Below are 25,862 nucleotides of genomic sequence, written 5' to 3'. Positions count from 1 at the left end.
CGAGGCTTCTCATTCAGGGAGGCTTTGAAGGACGTGGACCAGGAGTGGCTCCCCGCATCCGTGGGGAACGAACTTGCTGCCACGCGTCGTCTGGAGGGAGTACAACAGGCAAGTCCGGCAGGTGGTGAAAAGCGTCCCAGTCTGGTACCGGAACCGGAGGGATTCCCAAGATCGTGAAGAAGGCCTGTAAATCCGAAGGTCTAGAGAGACTTGCGATTTTGCCACCGTGAGAAACCTGGAGGGAGAAAGGGAAGCCCCATCTGTATTTCAGCTCGAGTTTCCTGAGAGAGTCTGTAAGAGGTTTCAAGGCTCGACGTTGGTGTAAGGTCGACCAGGCAAGGTCAGGAAATATCTGAATCTTGTCGCCTTGAAAGTCAATGCTGTCTAGCTGACGGGCCGACCTCATTATTTCCTCTTTTTGGACATAATAATGGAGCCTGCAGATCACGTCTCGTGGCTTGTCGGAGGGTAAGCCCCGAGGACGGAGGGCTCTGTGAGCTCTATCGAATATAATGTCCTTGTTCGGATCCAGGTCAATAAGTTCTCCGAATATCTTAGATAAGGCGGCTACCAGGTCCGCCTGCTGGACACTCTCAGGTAGGCCCCTGACTCTAATATTATTTCGCCGGCCGCGATTATCCATATCCTCAATTCGTGATTTTAGAAAGGAGATATCGTCCCGTTGGTGAGATAGCACTTCCCGAAATTTAGTCAGAGAGTCCACATTAGACGATTCATGGCGTTCCAGGATATCAACTCGAGCCGCGATTTGGGACATATCTTGTCGGAGCGCTGTCACTTCCTGAGTGATGGTGGAAAGTAGGCGAGTCTCCAAGGCCGAGAAATCTTGTTTCGTGGGAAGTGTCCTTACATGAGACAATATCTCGCTTATCTCCGCAGACAGAGAGAGGGCCTGTGGGGGCAACGGAGTCCCAGGGGATGCCATGTCGTCCACCGGGTCGTGTAGACTCGTGGAGGTCTGGACAGTAGAAGAAGCAGCGGGGGTTGAGGTTGGAGAAGTTAAGAACTGACGTAGGTCTGACGAGTGTCGGTTCGCGGGAGATGGGATCGCGTCCGGCTTGGTCTTGGCCTTTTTTTCTTTTCTTTATCCCTCTCACCATGAGATCGGTCTTTAAATAAAGCGGTTTAGAATTACCCTTTCACATATCCTCGGCACTGTAAAGCATAAGGGTCGTCGCCGTGCAAAGGCCCCCATGTGGTCTTAGGGTGACATCAGGCAGGCATGCATATGGCTAGGGACCCATACACCAACTCACAATGGCAGTGCATCCGATATGGCCTGATGGGGGTTTAACTGCGGGACCCCGGGCCAGTAAGCTGGAAACCGGCCGACGCAGACACCTGAACGGATGTATAGATGAATGGATGGATGGATGAGTGGGGGGGGGCACTCTGACGGGTTTTATATTGCACAAAGGCCTGTGTGGCCCAGCCTTATGTGTATTCCTCCCCTCCCCACCACTCCACTCAGGCACCACAGGATACTGAGCCAGGGATCGCAATCCCACTTAAGAGCCCAGCAGGAGTGAGATCTGCAGCACTTTTCACTGAATCCAAGATGGCCGCCGGGCGCCTGCCGGCGCTGTCTCGTGCGCCGTGTTGCCGGGTCCCCGCCGGTCAGGTATGTGTAGGATGGAGCTGGGGGCAGGGAGACCCTTCTAGTCGCGGCCAGCGGCTAGCGGCAGCAGGAAGGACGGAGCTCCGGAGGAGGTCCGCGGCCCGAGCAGCGGGTCCCGGAGCCGTCCCCGGCCCGCAGCCAAACTCGAGGTCCCGGCCTCCCCAAGCCCCGCAGGCCGCAACCCGCAGGAGCAGTTAAAACTGCTCCCCGATTCCGCGGCACTGCAGGGGGCTCAGCAGGGGGTACAGGAAGGGTAGTAGAGGAAGTAGGGTAATCGAGGAGGTGCAGGAGGGAGGGAAATAGTTAGTATGAGCTGTGGATCCCGGGAGCTCTCACAAAACACGTCTGCCTCCTACTGTATCCAGACCACGCCCCCCAACACACCTTTTCTGAAAGGCCCCAGAGGCTGCAACACCACTAAGCAAGAGGCGTCACACCATGAAGACCAAGGAGCTCTCCAAACAAGTTAGGGACAAAGTTGTTGAGAAGAACAAGTCAGGGTTGGGTTATAAAAAAGATATCCAAATCTTTGATGATCCCCGGGAGCACCATAAAATCCATCATCTTCAAATGGAAAGAACATGGTACCACAACAAACCTACCAAGAGAGGGCCGGCCACCAAAACTCACAGACCAGGCAAGGAGGGCATTAATCAGAGAGGCAGCACAGAGACCAAAAGGTAACCCTGAAAGAGCTGCAAAGTTCCAAAGCAGAGACTGTATCTGTGCATGTGACCGCAATAAGCCGTACACTCCATAGAGCTGGGTTTTCTCCGGCAGGGTTCACAGGTTATCCACAGGATAACATTGGAATATGATGGAGCGACAGCGGATTGTCACCAAACGATCACAAGCTTTCTGGCCTCCCAGGATGCAACGGGCTCGACCATATATTCCCGCCCACTGGCTCAGTCAAATCAGTTTTTTGCTTGGTGCGGCAGGAGCAGGACCATGGTCACAGGGCTGCTGTGTTTGGCAGCCCTAAGCTTTATTATTTTATTTTTATAGTCTTACTACATTGTTTTGAGTGATCTTTCCTAGCAGCGTCTTACACGCATATTGGAAAGAGTCGCTCCAACAACTCTCCGCCGGGTCATAACAACGCTTACCCACGGTACAAATGCTGTCTCGACGGGCGTATGTGTCGGATATACTAGCAGGTCCAGCAGACGTTACTAGGCTGTGGCCGGAGCACGGGGAGAAGGTAAGGCATCGGTTACGCTTAGATGGGGAATACGGACACAGCCACACTGTTTTGGGAGGAAACTACCAAACAGTAGCTGGCGCGCCGCCACCACGGGTGCTCCAGCGCTAGGCCTTAGGGTTCATAAGTTCATTAGTTTAAGGCTGCAATTCCTAGGGTTGATGTCAGCAGTGGGGAGTCAGATGCTCTCCTGGTCACCCCTCCCCCCAGTTCATGATCAGTTTCCGTGCGTCTCCCGCCATGAACTGATTGACTCACTTCCATCTCAGACGCCACCACGAGGAGGTCTCGGTCACAGCATAGGCCACTGTGTCTGTATACACTAAGGTTTACTGCTAAGAGACCGGGTCGCAGACATGAGCGTCTGCATGCACTAGCGTTCACTGAGCATCTGTGTCCACTAAAAGTTACCGAAGCGGCAGTGTACACTAGTAGCGTCTGGATCCACTCAGCGTTCGCTAACGTATTGATTGATCCTGGAAGTGGGGTGAATCTCCCTGTATCCCACTCTACGGAGTACGGGTTATACAGCACTAAATTTCTATCTACTTCTTGTCAGTATGAATAGTTAAGTTTAGTGCCTATTGCATATGAGTTTGTGTACATTACTGTGGTTTTCTTCGCAATGCGTCTGAATACATTAAATAACTGTATAGGACAGAATTCAGTAAATGTACTCCTACATACTTGAAATGTGTTCGTAGTTGATAATATGCTCATATGACTAATATATGACTAATATATAACATGTGACTCACTGCTAGTGTGATTGCTGACTTTATGTATGTTTGTCAGTGGTTCCTTCTGAGCCTCAATGCTGGTGCTTGGGTTGGGGTCATATTGATATCACTTTTATACAAGTAAAGTGATTACGGTCACAGATTGTGTAGTATACTGTGAAAAGCTGATTGTTTATCATGTCTAAGAGTGGCAAAGGTGACGAGGTTACATTAACAGTAACACCAACACTCATAACATGTTTATCCTGCAAGGTGGGGTTATCAACTCAGCATCTGGCACATGATGGGTTACGTGCAAATTGTTTTGCATTTCAGCAGATTGCAAGGCAGATCCCTGTTCAACGACAAATAGATCCACCTTGGGCTATGTTTGCACAAACCTTATCCAGTATAGCTGACAGGTTGGTCCCTACAGCTTCAACTTCAGGAATAGGGTACACTATTAACCCATACATGCAGCTCCCATCTTATGGTATAGCCCCAACAGCTTCTACAAATCAACAAGCTGATAAACCAAGGGTAAATATATCATCAAATTCACAGGCTACACAGGATGATACATCAGATGAGGATAGCTCCATATACTCTACTTCACCATATGAATAATAAGTGGAAGGTTTCAGCTCAGAGGATATAGCTGAGTTAATTGGAGCAATGAAGGCTATTCTGTCTCTACAGGATTCAGCTGAGCCACTAATAAAAACTAAGGCACCTGTGTTTACACGTCCCAAAACAGTTAGGGTTGAGTTTCCAGGGTCAGAGGAACTGACGGAAATTATGGAGGAAGCTTGGGGTACACCCAATAGGAAATATAGAATTCCAAAAAAATGGGATTCTTATTACCCTTTTCCAACTGGGGACTGTTTAAAAAGAGAAGTGCCTCCTAGGATACGCACGTCATTCGATTAGTGCGAAAATCTATTTTTCCTTTACCATTTACATCATTAAATGATGTCACAGACAGAAGAGTGGATGGTTTTTTGAAAACTATATTTTGTCTGTCAGGGGCAGTCATAAGGCCGGCTATGGCCTCAGCCTGGATGGCAAAAGCAGTATTTGAGTGGGCTGACGAACTGGAAAACGGGCTCTCAGCACCTACTAGGGAGCAGGAGTCCCATATAGCTCATATGAAACAGGCTGCGCTATTCTTAGAAGAAACAATGGATATGGGTACGATTGCTTCTAAAGCATCAGTCTTAATGGCAGCTGCTCGCAGAGCAATTTGGCTACGTACATGGAAAGCTGTTTCAGAATTCAAGAAGGTTCTGGAAGCTTTGCCTTTTGTTGGGAACATTCTTTTTGGTAAGGAATTGACAGATATTCTGGAGTCAGAAGGGTCAGGTTTCCTGCCAGTTATAACCCTAAGCCTAATGGCTCGGGGTTTCGGCCAATTCGGTGGCAAGGTAAAACAAAAGGTAAAAATGAATCGAAGCAAACCCAGTACAATAAGTCTGGTAAAGCAGAGAAGTAATGGGCCACCAGAGGTCCAGCTTCCAAATCAGAACAGAAACCATCAGCCTGATGGTGCGGGCCTCCACCTGGGGGACTCCAAGGTAGAGGGCCGACTTCTTCAGTTTGCACACATATGGCAGCAGTCGACAACAGATGCTTGGGTGCAAGAAGTGGTATCTCTGGGTTATGTTTTCCCTTTCAAGAAGCAGCCTCCTCGAAGGTTTTTTTGCACCAGCCCGTCTCACATAGAGGCGAAGGCCAGGGCCCTGCAAGAAGCAGTTCAGAAATTGCTTCAGTCCGGGGTAATTATTCCAGTACCCCCGGCACAACGGGGGCAAGGTTTTTACGCCAACCTATTTTTGGTCCAGAAGCCAAATGGGTCATTTCAGCCCATTCTCAATCTTAAGATGTTAAACAAATACATTTGGGTCCCAAGGTTCCACATGGAGACGTTATGCTCCATAGTTTTGGCCATGGAACCGGGGGATTACACGGTATCTCTGGATATACAGGATGCTTACCTGCATGTGCCTATAGCATTGTCCCATCAGTGTTACCTCAGGTTTGCTATCCTCCAGCAACATTTTAAATTCCAGGCCTTACCCTTTGGGTTTGCTACAGCCCCCAGAGTATTTACCAAGATCATGGTGGTTATGGCAGCTTATCTCCGCAAGCAGGGGATAAGGATATTTCCATACCTCGATGATCTTTTAATCCTGGCACAATCCCAGGAATTGCTATTGAGCCATCTCCAACAGACAATAAGTTGTCTACAGAAACACGGATGGATCATAAATTGGGCAAAGTCGTCTCTGATTCCGTTACAACGGATGATTCACTTGAGGGCTGTATTGGATTCAAGTCTGCAGAAAATATTTTTACCTCTGGAAAAGATATCCAAGGTGCAGTTAATGACTCCGGAATTGTTGCACAGTCAAACAATATCAATTCACACAGCTATGCGAGTGATGGGGTTGATGGTGTCAACATTCGACATGGTGGAATATGCACAATTCCACTCAAGACCTCTGCAGCATCTGATTCTGGCCAGATGGAATGGAGTACATCAGACAATAAAGAAACAGATCATGATACTTCCGGTAAAGGTAAAAAGGATGTCTGTAGCCTGGTGGCTACAGACATCCCATCTAGACAAGGGGAGACTCTTTTGGATATCAGATTGGGAGATCCTGACAACGGATGCCAGTCTACAGGGCTGGGTAGCAGTGTCTAGAAAATTATGGTTCCAGGGACAATGGACCACAGAAGAAAGTTGCCTGCCAATAAACCTGTTAGAACTTTGGGCCATATACATGGCACTGATTCAGGCAAAGGACATTCTGCAAGGAAAACCAGTCCAGATCCGCTCGGACAATGCAATGGCAGTAGCATACCTCAACCATCAGGGAGGAACTCGCAGCCAAAAAGCAATGAAGGAGGTAAGTCACATACTAAAGTGGGCAGAACTCCATCTTCCAGCATTGTTCGCAGTGTTCGTTCCAGGAGTCCTAAACTGGGAAGCGGACTTTCTCAGTCGACACTACATTCGTGCAACCGAATGAGCTCTACACCCGGAAGTATTTCAGACTCTAGTAGACAAGTGGGGTTGCCAAAGGTAGATCTCATGGCGTCCCGTCTGAACAACAACGTTCCGGCATACGGGTCAAGAACAAAGCACCCCGGAGCGATCCTTGTGGACGCACTGTCAGTAAAATGGGACTTTCAACTGGCATATCTGTTTCCTCCGATCACCCTGTTTCCCAGAGTGGTGAGGAAAATAAAGCAAGCAAGGGGTGCCGTGATTCTAATAGCTCTGGCTTGGCCCAGAAGGTATTGGTACATAGATCTGCAGAGAATGTTGATGGATGCTCCAATTCTGCTCCCTCAACGTCCAGATCTACTAATGAAGGGTCCTTGTTATCACAGGCATCTGGATCGGCTGTCTTTGACTGCGTCGCTGTTGAAACCTCTATCCTGAAGTCAAGAGGTTTCTCACAACAGGTAATTCAAACTATGCTCAGAGCAAGGAAACCCTCCTCAGCTCGCATTTATCACCGAATATGGCAAGCCTATATTCATTGGTGCAGTGAAAGAAGTATGGATCCAAGATCTTTCAGAGTATCCAGAATCTTAGACTTCCTTCAGGCAGGAATGGATAAGGGTTTGAAGGTGGCTTCCTTGAGAGTTCAAGTTTCAGCATTTACTGTATGGTTTCAAAAGAAAATTGCCACTTTACAGGATGTGCGTACTTTTTTCCAGGGAATGCTGCGCTTTCAACCACCCTTTGTTCCTCCTGCAGTACCTTGGGATTTAAGTCTGGTCCTCAAAGCCCTTCAATGGGCTCCGTTTGAACCACTTAATAAAGTGGATCTTAAATGGTTGACAGCTAAAGTACTCTTTCTACTGACTATGACATCAGCTAGAAGAGTATCAGATTTAGGAGCGCTGTCATGTAAGTCTCCTTTTCGGATTTTTTATCCAGATAAAGCAGTTCTCAGAACTAAGTCTGGTTATCTTCCGAAGGTGTCTCGAAGTTTCACCTTAACGAAGAAATTGTAGTCCCGGCTTTTCAGGTATTTGGACTTTCTGCGGGAGAAGCGTCGCTGCACGTAGTCTGTACATTAAGAATCTACGTAGATCGTACCAGTGCCATCAGACAGATTCTCTCTTCATTCTCTGCAGATTTCACAAGAGGAGATGGCCTGCTACTAAACAGACGCTAGCAAGATGGCTTCGAATGACGATTTCAGAAGCATATTCTCGAGCTGATCTCCCTGTTCCGGCTAATGTCTCTGCTCACTCTACACGTAAGGTAGGTCCTTCATGGACAGCACAACATGGTGCTTCAGCAGAACAGATATGTAAGGCAGCCACATGGTCTTCCATTAACACATTCATTAGACATTATGCCTTGGATACTTTTGCCTGTCATGACGCTGAATTCGGGCGAAAGGTTCTCCTGTCTAATCAGGAGTGTCCTTACCACTAAAAATTGCTTTGGGAAGTCCCAATGTTATCCTGTGGATAACTTGTGGACCCTGCCGGAGAAATATACATTATGGTAAGAACTTACCGTTGATAACTGTATTTCTCCTATGTCCACAAGTTTCCACAGGGATCCCACTCTGACGCACCTGATTTGAGAATCTGTATACTCACTAACCTCTTCCCTCTTGCATGGAAGGGTGTGCATGTGTGTTCTTCTTGCCTGAATAGGGTTCTACATAATGCTCCTGCCTAAATGCTTTGGACGAGCCCATTACATCCTGGGAGGCCAGAAAGCTTGTGATCATTTGGTGCCAATCCGCTGTCGCTCCATCAAATCCCAATGTTATCCTGTGGAAACCTGTGGACATAGGAGAAATCATGTTATCAACGGTAAATTCTTACCATAATGTATATTTATGGAAGAGTGGCCAGAAAAAAGCCATTACTTAGTGTAAAAAATAAGAAGGCACGTTTTGAGTTTGCTGAATGGCATGTGGACGATTCCCCAAATGTATGGAGGAAGGTGCTTTGGTCAGATGAGACAAAAATTTTACTTTTCGGCCACCAAGGGAAGCGCAAACCCAACACATCCCATCACCCCAAGAACACTATCCCCACAGTGAAACATGGTGATGGCAGCATCATGCTGTGGGGAAGTTTTTTAGCAGCAGGGACTGGGAAACTGTTTTGAGTTGAGGGAAAGATGGATGGTGCTAAATATAGGGATATTCTTGAGCAAAACCTGTTTCAGCCTGCCTGTGATTTGAGACTGGGGCGGAGGTTCACTTCCAGCAGGACAATGACCCGAAGCATACTGCTAAAGCAACACTCGAGTGGATTAAGAGGAAACATTTGAATGGCCTAGTCAAAGCCCAGATCTCAATCCAATTGAGAATCTGTGGTCAGACTTGAAGATTGCTGTTCACTAGCGGAATCCATCCAACATGAAGGAGCTGGAGCAGTTTTGCCTTGAGGAATGGGCAAAAATCCCAGTAGCAAGATATGGCAAGCTCATAGAGACTTATCCAAAGCGACTTGCAGCTGTAATTGCTGCAAAAGGTGGCTCTACAACAGGGGTGGAGAGCCTCCGGCCCGCGAAGCCGTTTGGTCCGGCCCACCCGCTCCTCTCAGTGAGACACGCCACCGCACAGTCCGGCGGCAGCGTGTCTCAGCTGTCACCACACGGAGGAGAGCGCGGCTATTGTCGGGCGGCGGCGTGTAGGACTTGAAACCAAGCGCCGGTTCGTGAGCCAATCAGAGCTCGCGGACCGGCAGCCAATCAGGAGCCGCGGCTGCCGGTCCGCGAGCTTTGATTGGCTCTCGAACCGGCAGCTGGTTTCAAGTCTTACACGCCGCCGCCCAACATAGCCGCGCTCTCCTCCGTGTCCGCGCCGAAAAGAGCGGTAAGCGGGCCGGGGGGGCATCTGTATACCTGGCACTGTGGGGGGCATCTGTATACCTGGCACTGTGAGGGGCATTTGTATACCTGGCACTGTGAGGGGCATTTGTGTACCTGGCACTGTGGGGACATCTGTATACCTGGCACTGTGAGGGGCATCTGTATACCTGGCACTGTGGGGGAATCTGTATACCTGGCACTGTGGGAACATCTGTATACCTGGCACTGTGAGGGGCATTTGTATACCTGGCACTGTGGGGGCATCTGTATACCTGGCACTGTGGGGACATCTGTATACCTGGCACTGTGGGGGCATCTGTATACCTGGCACTGTGAGGGGCATTTGTATACCTGGCACTGTGGGGGCATCTGTATACCTGGCACTGTGGGGGACATCTGTATACCTGGCACTGTGGGGGCATCTGTATACCTGGCACTGTGAGGGGCATTTGTATACCTGGCACTGTGGGGGCATCTGTATACCTGGCACTGTGGGGGCATTTGTATACCTGGCACTGTGGGGGCATTTGTATACCTGGCACTGTGGTGGCATCTGTATACCTGGCACTGTGAGGGGCATTTGTATACCTGGCACTGTGGGGGCATTTGTATACCTGGCACTGTGGGGGCAATTGTGGATCTGGCACTGCACTATTGGGGGCATATATGTATCACGTCCCATTTTAACTGGCCAAACCCATTTTTTTGGCGCGCGCGGGGGCAGACTTGTATGGCCCCGAAGGATTTTATAAATATCCAAATGGCCCTCGGTAGAAAAAAGGTTCCCCACCCCTGCTCTACAAAGTATTGACTTTAGGGGGGTGAACAGTTATGCACGCTGAAGTTTTCTGTTACTGTGTCCTATTTGTTGTTTGCGTCACAATAAAAAAAAAATCTTCAAAGTTGTAGGCATGTTCTGTGAATTAAATGATGCAAACCTTTAAACAATCCATTTTAATTCCAGGTTGTGAGGCAACAAAACATGAAAAATGCAAAGGGGGTGAATACTTTAGCAAGGCACTGTACATCCAGAAGCAAAGTAGTTAAAATAACACTGTAAGAAAAGGTCTGATAACGTCACTACTGAGGATCCTTCCGCACAGACCGGATATAGAATGAAAGAAAATAATAAAATCACTTTAATTAAAAGAACTTAAATGTAGCGTGCAAGAATGGAGCACGTGTGTAACAATAGCGGCCTGGGCCCTGTCACATGTGTGTGAGTAACACTGTGCCCGCATCAGTCATTCATGTCACAGAGCACGGTCGGGAACACGGTGTCCCTGGCCCCTGGCTGTCAGCCTCCCCTGGAAGATTCCATGTGCAGTCCTATCCTCTGTACAGCACAGTGCACAGTGACAGCAGCAGCGCCCCGGCAACACTCAAAGCGCGCCACCTATGGGCCAGTAGTGTAACACACACATCACACCAGACATTATACTCATTTCCCGGCCATAAATGTATCCCTCAGTCATGTTTCTATGGGAGGAGAGCACAGCCGGGAGCTAGGCACTGCCGCCATGAGAGCTGACACTGTGCACACCGCGCTCCTCTCTCTCCTTATTAGTACACTGTGACTGTGTGACTTCTCCTTTCATGAATTAGGCCAGCGCTGATGAATGGATAGTGGGCGGTGCTAGGCTGCCAGCCTATCAAAGCCCGGGGGAAGTGGGGGCGGAGGAGGAAATCTTATGCTGCTGCTGGACTTTAAACAAAAGGTGGAGGTGCTGCAGCAGCTGCGAGAGAGATCGCTGTGTGCCTGCGACTGGAGTGCAGCGCGAGAGCAAGGGGACTGTGCGTGTGTGACCCGGAGCAGCAGTAACAGTGACAGCTCCGTGCACGGATAACAGGAGCACGCACACTACAGCCCGCAGGGAGAGTACAGCCTGCCACTAGCCAGGGGGCAGCAGCAGCAGCGTGCTGGTGGTGGTGGTGGTGGGAGTGGTTCCTCGCAGTTGTTATATGGAGTGACCTCGTCCTCTGGCTTCACATTTACTATGTCTGATCAGCGGCTCCTGGAGGAGACCATCGGCCTGTTGGAGGATTACCTCCGGCGCCGCCTGTGCAAGGAAACCCGACCGCAGCAGACGCCCGTGGCGGAGACCCTGTGGAGAGTGTCGGAGGAGCTGCTGAATGTGAACCGCGCGTTCTACTCGGAGTCGTGCGAGAAGGTCCCGGGCGAGTGCGACCCGCGGGTGATCCTGCAGCGCGTGGCTGCCCACATGTCCGAGGAGGGAGGGCTGAACTGGGGGCGGGTGGTCGTGCTCATCGTCTTCGCTGGGACCTTGCTCCAGAGACGGGGAGACCACAAAGCGGGGACCCCACGGGAACTGGCCGCGGTGCTGAGCCAATTCCTGCTCGGGGATCACAGAGACTGGTTCCAGGAGAACGGAGGCTGGGTAATAACCTATTATATCCTATTACTACTGCTGTACTGCCCCTCATACCATTACCGCTGCTCCCTTAGCCCCCTGACCCGCCTGCACAAGCCTTAGCAATATCTGATATAGAGATTATCTATCTATATATATATCTATCTATATGTGTTTGTGTATATTCCTGAATACATGATGCACTCGCTGCCTGAACAATACAGGATTCTTTCCCACGTTAAAGCACCTATGACTGCATGAGCTGGTGGGTGGATGTGCGAGTTTCCAGGCCAATCACTGCCCAACCCTGTGCAATAGCTCCACTGACTCATATGTAAAATATTTAATGTGGAAATTGCTCATCTTTTGGTGCACTGCACTGTGGAAGCTTAACCCTCTGTTTCTTTTGAGTAAATGGACAATGAGATTAGTAACTAGTTTAATGCAGGGAATTGACTTGTTCATAAAGTGACACGTATTGAATATGCCAAATAAGTGTCCAATATACAGTATAAAAGGCTCTTTTAATTTGGGTTCTCACCTGCTGTTAGTTTAGGTCTGATAAGATAGTTGTGATCTCAGGGGTAATGTCCTTACATGTTATAAGATAATTTTTACATGGTCCAGCTGTTTATAGTTCAGTCACACCAGCACTCACTTGGAGTGTGGTCTTTTCACATTTTGTATATAAGTTAGATGTTTGTTTATATTATTAATATATACACAGACACTGTTTGTAACTTAAACATTCTCATTGTACACACAGATATGTTTATGGTGCGTTTTCTATATTCCATAATGAGGGTGCTTTTGTTTTAAATACAAATAAGTTATGTTGCCAGCTAAAACAAACAATACAAAGTACAGCAAATTAAATTTCTATTTTTATCTTATTAATTTTGACATGTTATCAAGATTCCCTATGAATAATGATTGGCTTTAATTATTTTACAGGGAAGTCAGCTTTACAGTTAAAAAAATAAAAATAAAATCCCCTCTACTCCAGCCACCTGTGTGCACTGAGAGGATCCCAATGTAGAGTTGTCCAATCAGGACTGTGCTATTGATGGCCCATCAGCCAGACTTTGCCAGTTGTATTGCAGACTGGTTGTGAGTGTTGAAGTGTGTAGCACTTACTGTATCTGTATGTATGCTAGCAATGTAGAGTTACATGTAGATCTGGGGTCCTTTTTTTATAGACCTTTTATAAGACTTATTTGCATAATAGGTGAGGTAAAAAAAAAAATCATTACAAAAGCTGGTTTACTTCTAACGCAGTATTTGGCTACACAGTGCTTTATGGGGCTACAGAGGAGGCTGCTGGGAACAAAGGCTTTATGACAGGTTACAAATGTACTACATAAACAATTTTGGGTTTCTTTAAAATGAGGTAACTGGAAAGCTATGCAGAATGCTTCTAGAACATTTGCTAACTAACAGTGTGTATTTTCCAGAAAAATAAACCCATTCTATACCATTTAGGTCTGCTAATTTGTATTGGTAGTTTGTAATAAAGGCTGTGTGTGATAGATGAAGTTTCCATTCTAAAACCATTTTAACCACCTATACCATGCACAAGCGATTCCCAAACTTTCTTGAATCACTGTGCCCTAGACTCATAGATTTTCAACCTGTGACCCTTCAGCTGCTGTGGAACTGCACATCCCAGCATACCCTGCTTCGTTTTAGCAGGCCTTAATAGCAAAACTAGCATGGCATGCTGGGATGTGTTGTTCCACAGCAGCTGCAGGACCACAGGTTGAAGACCCATGCGGGTATCTGCATATTTTAATGGTACCTCTAGGCCAAAAGTTTGTTATGGAGCAGTACAGCAAAACTAAGTGCTTACTGTGTGTCCTTCTAAGGTTCAGTTACGTGGTGATGGACAGGGTTACGCTGCTTCTGTTTGTCCACATCATATTTGATTGGCAGCCACTAACATTGGCTTTGCCTATAATAATGACCATACATTTGATTTGGTCCTGGACCACCAACCCGTGGCACCTTTTCAAGTGTGCCCGCGGCACCCAGTTTGGGAAACGCTGCCTTATGCTTTCAAAGGGGACTTTCCATGCTTCTTGTATATGAGGAAAGGAAAAAATCACCCACATAAATTCTTGTTTCTTTGACATAAAGTATAAACTCCCTTACTGAGTTTTGAATATGTAGGTTGGTATAAAAGGTTTTTTCCATGTATAGAATATTCCACTCATTGTGTGACATGATCACATTAATAGCCACAAGTATACAGTTTTATTTTTCTTGTGTCTTGCACACTATACCGTACAGTGCTGTAGTAATTATCATTACAGCCTAGATGTGCAGTCCAGCTGTTCTCCAGCTACGCCCCAGCAGCTCCTCCTAGTTGCTACCTAGCAGCTGCGTGACAGACCAGTAGTTGAGCTTGAACACTGCTTACTACACTAAAACTGGATACACCCTTTAAGATTCTGTCCAATTTTTCTAGTTGGAACAAAACTCTGGTAATATATGAGCGCAAATGACAATTGACCATTTGCTCCCAAACACTGGAAAAGGGACAAAAATGGAACTCCAGACAAATTGGTTTAACCAGTTTATCAGAATGATCATTTTAGTCCATTTTTGGGCTTTTGGGAGCAAATGGTTGATTGTCATTTGCTCCCATACATTACCAGATTTTCTTTCTGACCAGAAACATTGAATCATAGCGTGTATCCAGCTTAAGATATATTGGACAATGCAGTAGGGGGATGATGCTATTATAGGACTTTGGGAATAAAAGTTAGAAGACCCTTTGTTCAATTGGGGTTGGTACAGGATACCGGCAATCGGGATGCTGGCGGTCAGAATACCAACACCGGCAGCCTGACTGCTAGAAATCATGACGGGCGCAGGATGCAGCCTAACCCTAAACCTCCCTTTCCGGGATACGTATGTTCGGGATCCCAGTGTCTGCGTTCTGACTGCCGGGTTCCCAACTACATCCCGTACAATTAGACCCTTCCAGCTCACTACATCACATTTATATATGATCATGCTGCTGGACTGAAGAGACTGGCAGGAAATATGAAGATGGCAGTTGGAGATTTAGCATATGGCAGCAATGTGTGTCTGGATTTTGAAGTTAAAAATTGGCAAAACTGACGTTTTCAACAAATGAGATTCTATTTTGTTTTAGTCCCTTCACTTTTTAAAGGTGCAGACGTGTGAGAATGTATTGTACAAGGTCATTTAAGATCTGTTTCCTGGAACATACCATTCAGGGTAACTGAGACAACAGCTACTGGACACAATAGTAAATGTGGGTTAATACTGGCACAGACTAAAAAAGGCAGAGAAATGGATTGCTGAATGAATAGGCATATTAGAGGTTAATGGAAATCACAAGGCAGAAAAGTTATGTTTGCACAAATTAATTGTAAAGAGCAAAGTTCCGGAAGGTATTGAGGGTATAACTTGTTTACACGTTCATCTGCCAAGCAGCGTTCAAACATAACCATCTGGATGCTATTGCTTCCATACTTGATTATGTAGAATAAGGATCCGGTAAGCAGCTGCTGTTTTCTCTCAATCAGTGGTTCTTTAACTGGAGTCTCTGATGTGCTCATCTGGAGGAGGCTGCATGGTGTAGAGATAAAAGTGGATGCTTGTAAGGTCATGTTAGATCAACACTGTTGGTAGGGGAAACTAGTTTTGCTGTTTTTGCTATGTATGTCACATAAGGTTTGGTGAATACAGAATGACATATTCCCAGCATCCTGACCTTAAATACAATTCTGTTCATGTGCTTATGGCAGTAGTCACATCATATGAGTTGCTGTAAGCAGTTAATGGAAATATGTAGGTTGTGTGACAGTAGATTAGATTAAGTGTGGTGTTTCCTCTTCCGCTATTACCGGTAGAGGGTGGACTAAAACCTTACGTAGAGGGGTAGTAATGTATAGCCAATTTAAGACCTTAGAGCCCATGGTAAATATAATTTTAATGCACCCTAAATCCCTTCACAAATTTTAGGTGAAACGCGTGACTATATACTAAATGTAGAATGTTTTCCGGAGAGCAGTGGCACATGCTTAGCACTTTCAAGTGTCTGGAGATGGTTTTTGGTACAAATTCTTAACCAACACTCCAGTTTTCCCAGTAATAATAATGGAGTATGGCGTAGTGGCCATGGAAGTGTACACACCTGTGGATCTATAAAATCGGTGAAATTCTGCCAGACTACTTGGGGCAATTACTGAAAAAGAAAGAGGCTCTCGATTCAGCATATGTATCGGATCAGTAAGACTAATAATTTTAATTATAATATCATTTATTATATAAAACTGATTTTTGTGTTGGACATACAATCAGATCAATAGCAGACATGATATATAGCTCATCAATAAAAAAAAATAATACATAACGAATTTCCTCCAAGGAAATTCACTAAATATCTTTGTGGTCCCATTAATGTTAATATGCATGCAATTAAGTTAACAGTAATTTTATTGATAGTGTTCTTTCTCTGATAGGTCTCGAGGTGCTTTACAGATAGTATGAGCATAATACAGTACAGAAACTATTGACATAATAAAGAGAATTTGCTTTGCGTGAAATACAGAGACAGTGGAGATAATTTAGCCATTTGGGTCATCAGTTGCAAGGATGACCCATCCTACACACGAAGGATCCAGGTGACCCAGCAATTTTAGATGCCCTACCTAGGATTACACTGGGCTGAGTAAGCCATTCTTGGAACAATTGGGGTATATTCAGTTGAAGTCGAAAACTGCCGTCTGTCGAAAAGACGTCAGTTTTCGACTTTTTAAGGTCGAATCCTGATTCGACCTATTCAATATATCCCTAAATTTTGCGACAAGTAGATGAATTCGACTTGTCGAAAAGCACGTGGATCGTCGGAATAGCTACCGATCCACGTGCTTGTGGTGAAAACGGGGCCCCCCTTTCGACCATCTCAGTCCGACATCTTTTGTCTGACTGAGATGCGGGACCTTAGTGGAAGACGGGAGGGGGGGGGGGGGGGGAGGAGAGCAGTGCTGGAGGATGTATCGCAGCCGCCGCTCCCGGCAGCGTCCACCCTGCTCCAGCAAGCAAGGTCTCGCTTGCTGGAGCCGGGTGGACGCTGCCGGGAGCGACAGCTGTGATGTGGGGACGGGAGCGGGGCTGCGGGCTGCAGAGCAATACCATTGATGGGCGCCCCCGGCCGCTGCTGACTGGTCCCCCGGCCGCCGCTGACTGGTCCCCCGGCCTGGCAGGTCTCCCGGCCGCTGCAGCTACCTCTCCCTGGGTGCCGCTGACAGGGAGAGACAAAGAGCCGTGGAGGGGGGGAGGGGGTTGGAGAGCTCTCCCCAATCTCCCACCCCCCCACATCTCAATTCGACTTTTTTAAAAGTCGAATTGAAATGTCATTTGTATAGCCCAGGTCGGATCCATTCCGACGAATGTCGGAGTGGATCCAATTTAAATTGAATATACCCCATAGGGGTGTATTCAGTTAGTGCCGGATTTTTTGGACAGTCAGAGGAAAATCAGCACTAATTCGACCTATGTGTATTCAATAGCGGGCATTTTCACCTGTGGTTTGTTTGTTTTTTGTTTTTTTTGTTTAAATCCATTTTCACCCATGCCTTTTTCCTTTTTTGTTTTTTTCTTTGTTGAATCGGCATGGGCGACAACGGACCCAAAATGTCAAACGGCCGCAAATTTGACAAAACACGAAGATCGGCAGGCAAATTCGCTGACCCACGTGGCTTTCGCCCATGCAGATTTTTCGACCAGTCGAAAAAATGGCACGGGCATTGAATACGAAAAGTGCCATTTTTTCGAGTGGTTGAAAAAACGGCACTAATTGAATACCCCCTATAAAGGGAGAGATGGAAATATTAGGTAAAGTCCTTGCAAGTTCATCAGAATGGATTGCTCATTCTGTCCTTGATAGTTTAATGTGGAGTAAGTCTTGTTGAAAGCAAGTTAGGAAGGTGTAAATATTGGTGCTTTATTGAGTGATTGATTTAATGATAATCCAAATACAGGTTGAGTATCCCTTATCCAAAATGCTTGGGACTGGAAGTATTTTGGATATCGTATTTTTCCGTATTTTGGAATAATTGCATACCATAATGAGATATCATGGTGATGGGACCTAAATTTAAGTACAGAATGCATTTATGTTACATATACACCTTATACACACAGCCTGAAGGTAATTTTAGCCATTTTTTTTTATAACTTTGTGCATTAAACAAAGTGTGTCTACATTCACACAATTCATTTATGTTTCATATACACCTTATACACACAGCCTGAAGGTCATTTAATACAATATTTTTAATAACCTTGTGTGTATTAAACAAAGTTTGTATACATTGAGCCATCAAAAAACAAAGGTTTCACTATCTCACTCAAAAAAGCCCGTATTTCGGAATATTCCGTATTTCGGAAAATTTGGATATGGGATACTCAACCTGTATAAGGTTGCCCCATAGATGAGTGCTTTCAGTGGTAAATTCTGGAATTATTGTGGCATTTTATGTATTCATAAATAACTGATTAAATCATAACTTGTAACACACTTTTTTTTTTTTTTTACCTCTTAAATTTCAGGATGGTTTCCACAAATTTTGCAACAAAAATAGGAATGGCCGGGTACAAGAGAATGGTACTTTTTCTAATGCCCTGATTGCAGCGGCTGGCTTTGGGATTGCTGGATTAGTCTTTCTCCTGGCAGTAAGATAAATTGTGGACTATGGAAAAATCAAACTGCAAAAAATTTGGCCGAAAGTGTCTTCACGGACCATCACACTCTTATGAGCCAAAGACCTTATACTAAAGGACTGAATTTTTCAATAAATAGATAAGAACAATTGTACACTGCCATTTTCCTTTTTTTTTTTTAAATTGTATTTTTGTATTTTATTTCTTATGGCGTTTATGAATATTTTTGATATGTTTTAAATGCACATACAAATGGGAAAACCATATACCATTGATGTTACTGAAATTGAAATGTTTGCTATGCATCCATCTTAGTGGATTGACTGATTTTAAAATTTGATTGAAGTGGCAAGTCACAAAGTCCAAAGCAATTAAAAAAAAAAAAAAAAAAGTTAAGTGTTACTCAATATTGTATGTCATAGAGTTGTTTTTTTAATTATTTCTTTTAGAATATACAAGTAATGTCTAAACTTTAAAATATTTGTATAATGTGGCCTAGTGGAGAGCCTCCCTTGGGTTCGTTCATTTGTGCAGTTATAGCACTAGAAAAAGATTATTGACCACCATTTTAAATGTGAGTATAAGAACCAATTAGAAGCTACACGCTCGTCACCCAGATTTTCATTTTCAGCCTGGGTGTGAGATGACTGGTGGGGCCTCATGGAAAAATGCTGCATGTACAGTGCCAGCCTAGAGACTTCATTGAATGAAGTGAATGTTAGGCTGATTTTTACTTTTAATTTTTATGTATATATTTGTATATATTTTTTTTCCCTCTACCCAGGAATTAAGCTTTTCTAGATTACATTATTCAGTATTCTTTAGGCCCACTGTTACAATAAAATAAATACCTATAATTTATATAACATGCTCTGTATGAAAGCATTCTGCCTGCAGTATAAATTACAGTATGTGGTCATTTACTGACCAAACTCCTTTTGTGATGATAACCAATAGCTATCTGAAACTGTAGAACTGATGTATACCTACCAACATTTCAGATCAGTGAATGGTGACGGGCTAAGTGGCCATGCTGCAATAGGGGTGAGGCAGTTCGATGCTGGGGGTGTATCTAGCATTTCAGACACATTAGCCTACCCATTAGCCACCTACCTTCCCTGCAAGCGCCGGTTCATTGTACCCATTCATTGCTATGCTGAGCAGAGTGCGGAATGGGAGGCACCTCCCAACTTCCTCTAATGGTAAGAAAGAGCCCTCAAACTGGGACTGTTCTGTCTTAGGACATTAAGGAAATGTGTACGTATGTTCAATACTCTAGATGTGGCCCTTCAGCTACTGTGGAACTACTCATTCCAGCAAGCCCTGCCACAGTTTTCCTGTTTGGGCGTGCTGTGCTGGGATGTGTAGTTCCACAGCAGCTGGAGGGCTGCCAATTGCATACCCCTGCTCTGCATAATTACATTTGGTTTTCTTCGCCTTATGCATAGCAGACTTCTGGTCAGTCATTTTAATGGAGACTGCAAACAATAGCTGACTAAAATTAACACTCGTTGCTCTTTGCTGCGCAGTGACTATGAAAGCAAGATCCTACATTTGGGACTTATTAAGTTATAGAGACTTGTACTTATAAAGTTGTGAATGTTTACATATAGATTTCATTTCTTTTATCGCAACAACTGCTTTCATTAGTTCTGTGGTCCATTTTGGACTTGTGTAATCTGATACGTTGGTTGGTTGTCCATATTATAGATTTGTAAATATCTTATTGTTTCTCTCCCACTGGCTATTTTGGCAAAAAAAAACAAAAAAACAATATGCAGTCTTCACCCCGGAGCCTGATTGAAACAGTAATGAACTTTAGCCATTTTTGGCAGTATCTTAGCGGAGAAAGGTAAAATTAATTTAAATACCAGCAGATTTTGGTTTGTAAATTCCTGGAAAATGTGGAAACTTTTGATAAATATTTCATGTTTATTGTTATAATTTTAACGAAACTGGGTAAAGGACATATTTATGCTAAAATACACACCAGAGATCTGGCATCTCTGTAAGCGTTTTATTATAATAATATATTCTGTTATGCTTGATTTATACCTAGGATATATAATATTTTTCTTATGTGCCCTTGTTTAATAAATGCATTTACATTTGAGACTTGCAGGTCTAATTGTTAACTTGACTTTATTTTATTTTTACTGAAATGATTGGTTATGGCTGAGAGGGTGCATGAGAAGCTAGTGCTTCAAAGTTGTATTGGAGACCGCATGGTCTAATTTATAGAAGAAGAATTTATTGTCATTACAACATGAAACATGTATAGCTACATGACATACAGTTCCCTCATGTCATATAAAAATACACCAATTAATAAAATTAGCAAAGCTGAGAATGCAAGCCAATAATCACAGAAGGGCAGAAGCTATTCCTCAGCCTGCTAGTTCGACATACCAAACACCTATAACATCTCCCTGACGGCAAAAGGGAAAAAAGCACATTACGTGGGTGGCTACTATCTGCAATCCTCTTATTTGGCTTGTACAGACTCCTTGCAGTGAGTACATCCGCCAGTCTAGGCAAAGATTGACCGATGGTCCTCTCTGCAGATTTAATCACTCTATCCAAGGTAACAAGATCAGAACACTTGGCATTACCATACCACACCGTGATTGGATAGGTCGGCAAGTTCTCAATTATGCAGATGTAAAAATTAACAAGAGTCGATTGCTGCAGACTTGTTGCTCGGAGCTTACGCAGAAAGAAGAGGCGTTGCTGGGCCTTTCCAACCACTGATGTGATATGCAAAAACCATGATCAGTCCTCTGTAAATTTAATCTCTAAAAATTTCACAGCGGTAACCTTATCCACCTACTCACCTTTCAATATCAGCAGCCGAATTCTAGATTTCTTAGATTTCCAGAAGTTTTATCACCACCTCCTTGGTTTTCTTACCGTTGAACAGGTTATTTTTTACCCCCCACTCAGCGAGTCTTCTCACTTCCTCTCCATAACTTTCCTCATCTCCTCTAGTTCTCAAATTCACTAAAGTGGTATCATCCGCAAACTTATCACAGAGGTCGTTTCCGAATTGAACTCGCAGTCGGAGGTATAAAAAAGGGCTTAAGACACAACCCTGCGGAACTCCTACGTTTAATACTAATTCCGAACATAAGTCAAAGCCCAGTCTGTCTGGGGACGATCCAACAGGAAATCCAACAGCCAATTACATATGGCCATGTCATAGCTGATCTCTAAAAGCTTGTTAATTAACACCACTGGTACTACCGTATTGAAATCAGAGCTATAGTCCACACATAACAGTCTAACATAGGAGTCTCTATTTTTATTTATACCCCCTTTCACACTGCACAAATAACCTGGTATATTGCCGGGTCAATGTGTGGTGTGAAAGGGGTAAGTCCTGAATTCCTGGGTCACCTAACCTGGTATTTCAAACCGGGAATAAAGCCGGATTATTACTGGGTCAGGTGCGATGTGAACTGGTTACCCAGGTCGATGCAGTCCAGGACACGTTCACACTATGGAGGCGGCGGCGGCATGGAGATGTTCTCATCTCCAAGCACTGTCTCTGTCCCCGCCTCTGATGGCAACCCGACTCGGCATATTGACGGGTAGCGCTGCAAGTCTGAATGGGGTCTCATGGCGGCCAGGTGCGACATGCACTAGCGGTGTGAAAGCGGTATGAATGACTGGTAATTACAGCACAAGCATTCATTGCATCCTGAAGAAAATGGAGTGATACTGGAAGGCTATACTGAAGTGATCATTGATTCCAATATCTATCCGATTATACTGGTAATACAACACCTATTGAGGGCAGCACTGACCACAGCTGATTAGACGTGCCTCGTACTGTATATTATGCAAGATGCCAGTTTGGTTCCCAGAAAGACATTCCTTAGTTTTCTATAATCACATGGAAGCATTGAGCCCTGTGGGTTTACCAGCGAGGTCCATATAAACAGTACGGTATCCGTTCACATGGTCGACCATGTTATGGTTGACAGTCATTAGGTCGACCACTATTGGTCGACATGGACATGGTCGACACATGAAAATGGACGACACATTAAAAGGTCGACATGAGTTTTTTAACTTTTTTTTTTTCTTTTGGGGAACTTTTCCATACTTTACGATCCACGTGGACTACGATTGGAACGGTAATCTGTGCCGAGCGAAGGCACCATGCCCGAAGCATGGCGAGCGAAGCGGTGCACTAATTGGGGTTCCCAGTCACTTTACGCAAAAAACGACACCAAAAAAAGTAAAAAAAACTCATGTCGACCCTTTTCATGTGTCGACCCTTTTCATGTGTCGACCATGTGTCCATGTCGACCAATAGTGGTCGACCATTCATACCGGAACGAAACAGTACTGCCTGTAAAGTGCTAAGATGTGCCGATAAAGTGAAGTAAACAAAACAAAGGATAAAAGGAAATAGGGAGGAGTTTCCAGTCTTTTAATGGGTGCAAAAGCAATAAATTGGGTTTTGTTATTTTAAAATATAATTTAATTGTAGCAATAAGCATAACTAACTATAAATGGGCAATTAATGTCGAGCTGCCAAGTTAAGAGAACACAGGCAGACCCCTGCTCATAAAATGATGCAAGATCGAGAAGTATGAATTACTGGATTTTGGGTACAGTATAAGAGGAATGTTATATATAACTACAGCTGCACAGGTTTGGTGGTTTGATCATGTGCAATGCTACGCAAAATATGCTTTTCAAACCTGATGATCCAGGTTTGGAACGTTATGTTAGAAGCCTGTAATACCTCTGGGCCCCTGAAAGCTGCATCTGCGTTTTTAAGTGGCACATTTATTAAAGTGATTTTGCAGAAAACTTGCCATTTTAAGAGGATTTCCATGTTGTATTCCATGAATTGAAGTCTGTACCCGATCTTTCTGCTATACCTCTATTTTTGTTTGCAAAAGCAGGACCAGTACTATGTGAATTGCCAAACTGCCAAATCTAAGTAAATATTAAAAGCTTATCTTTTCAGGGACTGGCCCCCCAAAATCTTCATGATAACTTTAGAAGGTGTTAGCCATTATAGCCTCTCTGCTACATCAATGCATTCTTCAGATCCCTCTATTATAATATACTGTACACACGAGTGGTCACATGACTATGCATTTTGAAAGCTGGGTCTGAATCCGGAAGTAAAGCGATAATTCTAGCGTTGCACCTTCCATTAAGTTGAGACATGTAAAATATATACACAGGATCTGTAAATGCTGTGAGGGTTGGGGTTTGCTTTGTCACCGTGAGAATGGCAAGACGGTCGTAATGTGTACATACTTTACTTATCACGGCTATCTAATCCAAAGTGCCAGTGGTCATCTGATCCAGCTGCGTTCAGTACAGTACCCCTATCCTAACCCTGACCCTCTAACCCTCTTACAGATTAACGCTAAAGCTACACACTATACAATTATTGGGCCAATTTGGCAAAATCAAATGACCGACCTGTTTTATTGGTTACTGTGTAGGCATGAGCGTTATGGCTCAAATGCTGATTGAATAGTCTAGAGACACTCTGCCTTGATTATCCATTCGGTCAGTCTTGACAAAAGATATTGCTCAAAAGGTCCCATTATCATAGAATGTGTGTCGTTCTTAATAACCTGCCCATATTTCCTACTGTTTATCCAGATTTCCTCATCCTCCTTGTTGGTAGACATATGCAAATTTAGTGTGATGTGGCAGAAAATCTGTAATTTTAAAAATAAAAATTGCTTAGTTTGTGCTGCTGATGTCAGAGCCTTACAGCTGCCGATTGTAAGGGGTGACCAAAAAAAAAAAAAAAAATCAGTGTGTTGCTAGCTTAACCCCCTGCTCCCACAGCCTAACCCTAATGTCTGCATTCTGCAGAATGTCCACATTTCACCTGTTGATGTGGTGACTGCGTCCATTTTTGTGATGTCAGAATGGTATATGTTGATCCATTTGCTGCATGTTGTCTTCACGAATTACCATCTTGGGGGACATTTACTAATAAGCGATTTGAAATACCGGAGCACTCGGGGTTTACAAACCAATGGAGGTGAACAGCGAGTACTGTTTAGAAGGTCAAATGTAACTTTATTGTCACCGGTGAATCTGCAATGGGTGCAGCGCTCATTGGTTGATTCAAATGTTAACGTGCCCCCTATCTCCCGTCTAAAGTAATGGGAGATAGAGGGGCGATATTCAGATGTCCCGTTTTTGCCCCATATCATGCCCAGTATAGTCGGGTTTAGGCGCACAAAGCACCTAAACACGACTAAACTAATGGTTGCGATTGTAAAAAGACCCGCTTGGGTGCCCAAACTGGTCTCTTTACACGCATATCAGCTCGCTACCTCCAGGGGTAGAGAGCTGAAATGATCTTGTCGCGCCCATCGGCAGTAACATTAGAATACTGGCGGCGGGCGTGTTCACGACCGGGATGGGGGAGAGCATATTTGAATCTGGCCCATTGAATCTACCACTGAATAAATCAGCAGGAAATGGTGCCACCATCATTTTTCCAGAGATATGTGCAGTGGATATTTTATTCCCCATGTACTTATGCTACACTGGCCTGAATGCACACATTTAAATTAACAAAACAGTCTTTGACATACAGTACATTAACATAAAATGTAGGTTTAGTTTTTTTTATCTAAGGATACAGTAAATGTTAGTTCCATTGTTCAATCAGTCTATTTCTGAATGCAAAGATTGCTTTCTTGCATTCAAATGGAAAAAGGAAGTGCCGTGTGAAAGTACCTATAATTTACTGAAGAAACAAATAAATAAAATGTGTGTATATGTATATATTTTCTTTTCCGGTTATGCATTTTTCCTGTTAATATAATGGTTTACTGGTGAGAAATACAGCTAACTGGCTACTGTTCATGGACAGTGAATAGTATAGTAACCACACACCCCACCTGCTGTGTCACTTTTTGTGTAAAGCTTTGTTCAGTGTATGATTTACTAGTATTTGCAACTTGTTTCTACAGTAGTTTAATTGATGATCTATATGTATTTTCTCCCTTCAGCTATGCTACCCAACATGCACATAGAAGTAGGGCATTGTGGGAAAAAAAGGTCTCATTACCATTTCTGGAGAATGATGTGGGTTTTTAAAGAGCTTATCCTCACAAAAGTTATTCCTGTCCTGCCTGTGGGCAGTATATAGTTACATAATAGTACTAACACCGGGCACCTAGTTTCCTCATCCGGGCAACCGAGTGCTCTGTGTACCTTGGTGTGTAGGAGGGGTGTGGTGTATAAGATCTACAGTGGTTAGGTAGACAGCCGTTAGATAGACAGGTAAAAGGTAGACAGTGGGTAAGATCGACAGGGTCCTTGGAAGCAGCAGTGAGAGCGCTGTATGGTAATGCAGCAGGAGGTGTCT

General features: G+C 44.5%; 1 protein-coding gene across 1 annotated transcript; it reads left to right on the top strand.

Annotated features, from left to right (window-relative positions):
- The first annotated feature begins 11,003 nt into the window (after nucleotides 1-11,003).
- On the top strand, nucleotides 11,004-20,606 carry BCL2L10 (BCL2 like 10). The gene is made up of 2 exons (XM_063926095.1): nucleotides 11,004-11,821; nucleotides 18,383-20,606. Exons 1-2 carry the CDS (start codon nucleotides 11,420-11,422, stop codon nucleotides 18,512-18,514), a joined length of 534 nt encoding a protein of 177 aa, XP_063782165.1. The 5' UTR covers nucleotides 11,004-11,419; the 3' UTR covers nucleotides 18,515-20,606.
- Nucleotides 20,607-25,862: the final 5,256 nt, after the last annotated feature.

The sequence above is a fragment of the Pseudophryne corroboree genome, chromosome 6 (genome assembly GCF_028390025.1).
Source record: "Pseudophryne corroboree isolate aPseCor3 chromosome 6, aPseCor3.hap2, whole genome shotgun sequence".
Classification (NCBI taxonomy): domain Eukaryota; kingdom Metazoa; phylum Chordata; class Amphibia; order Anura; family Myobatrachidae; genus Pseudophryne; species Pseudophryne corroboree.
This window is presented reverse-complemented; position numbering and strand designations above follow the sequence as displayed.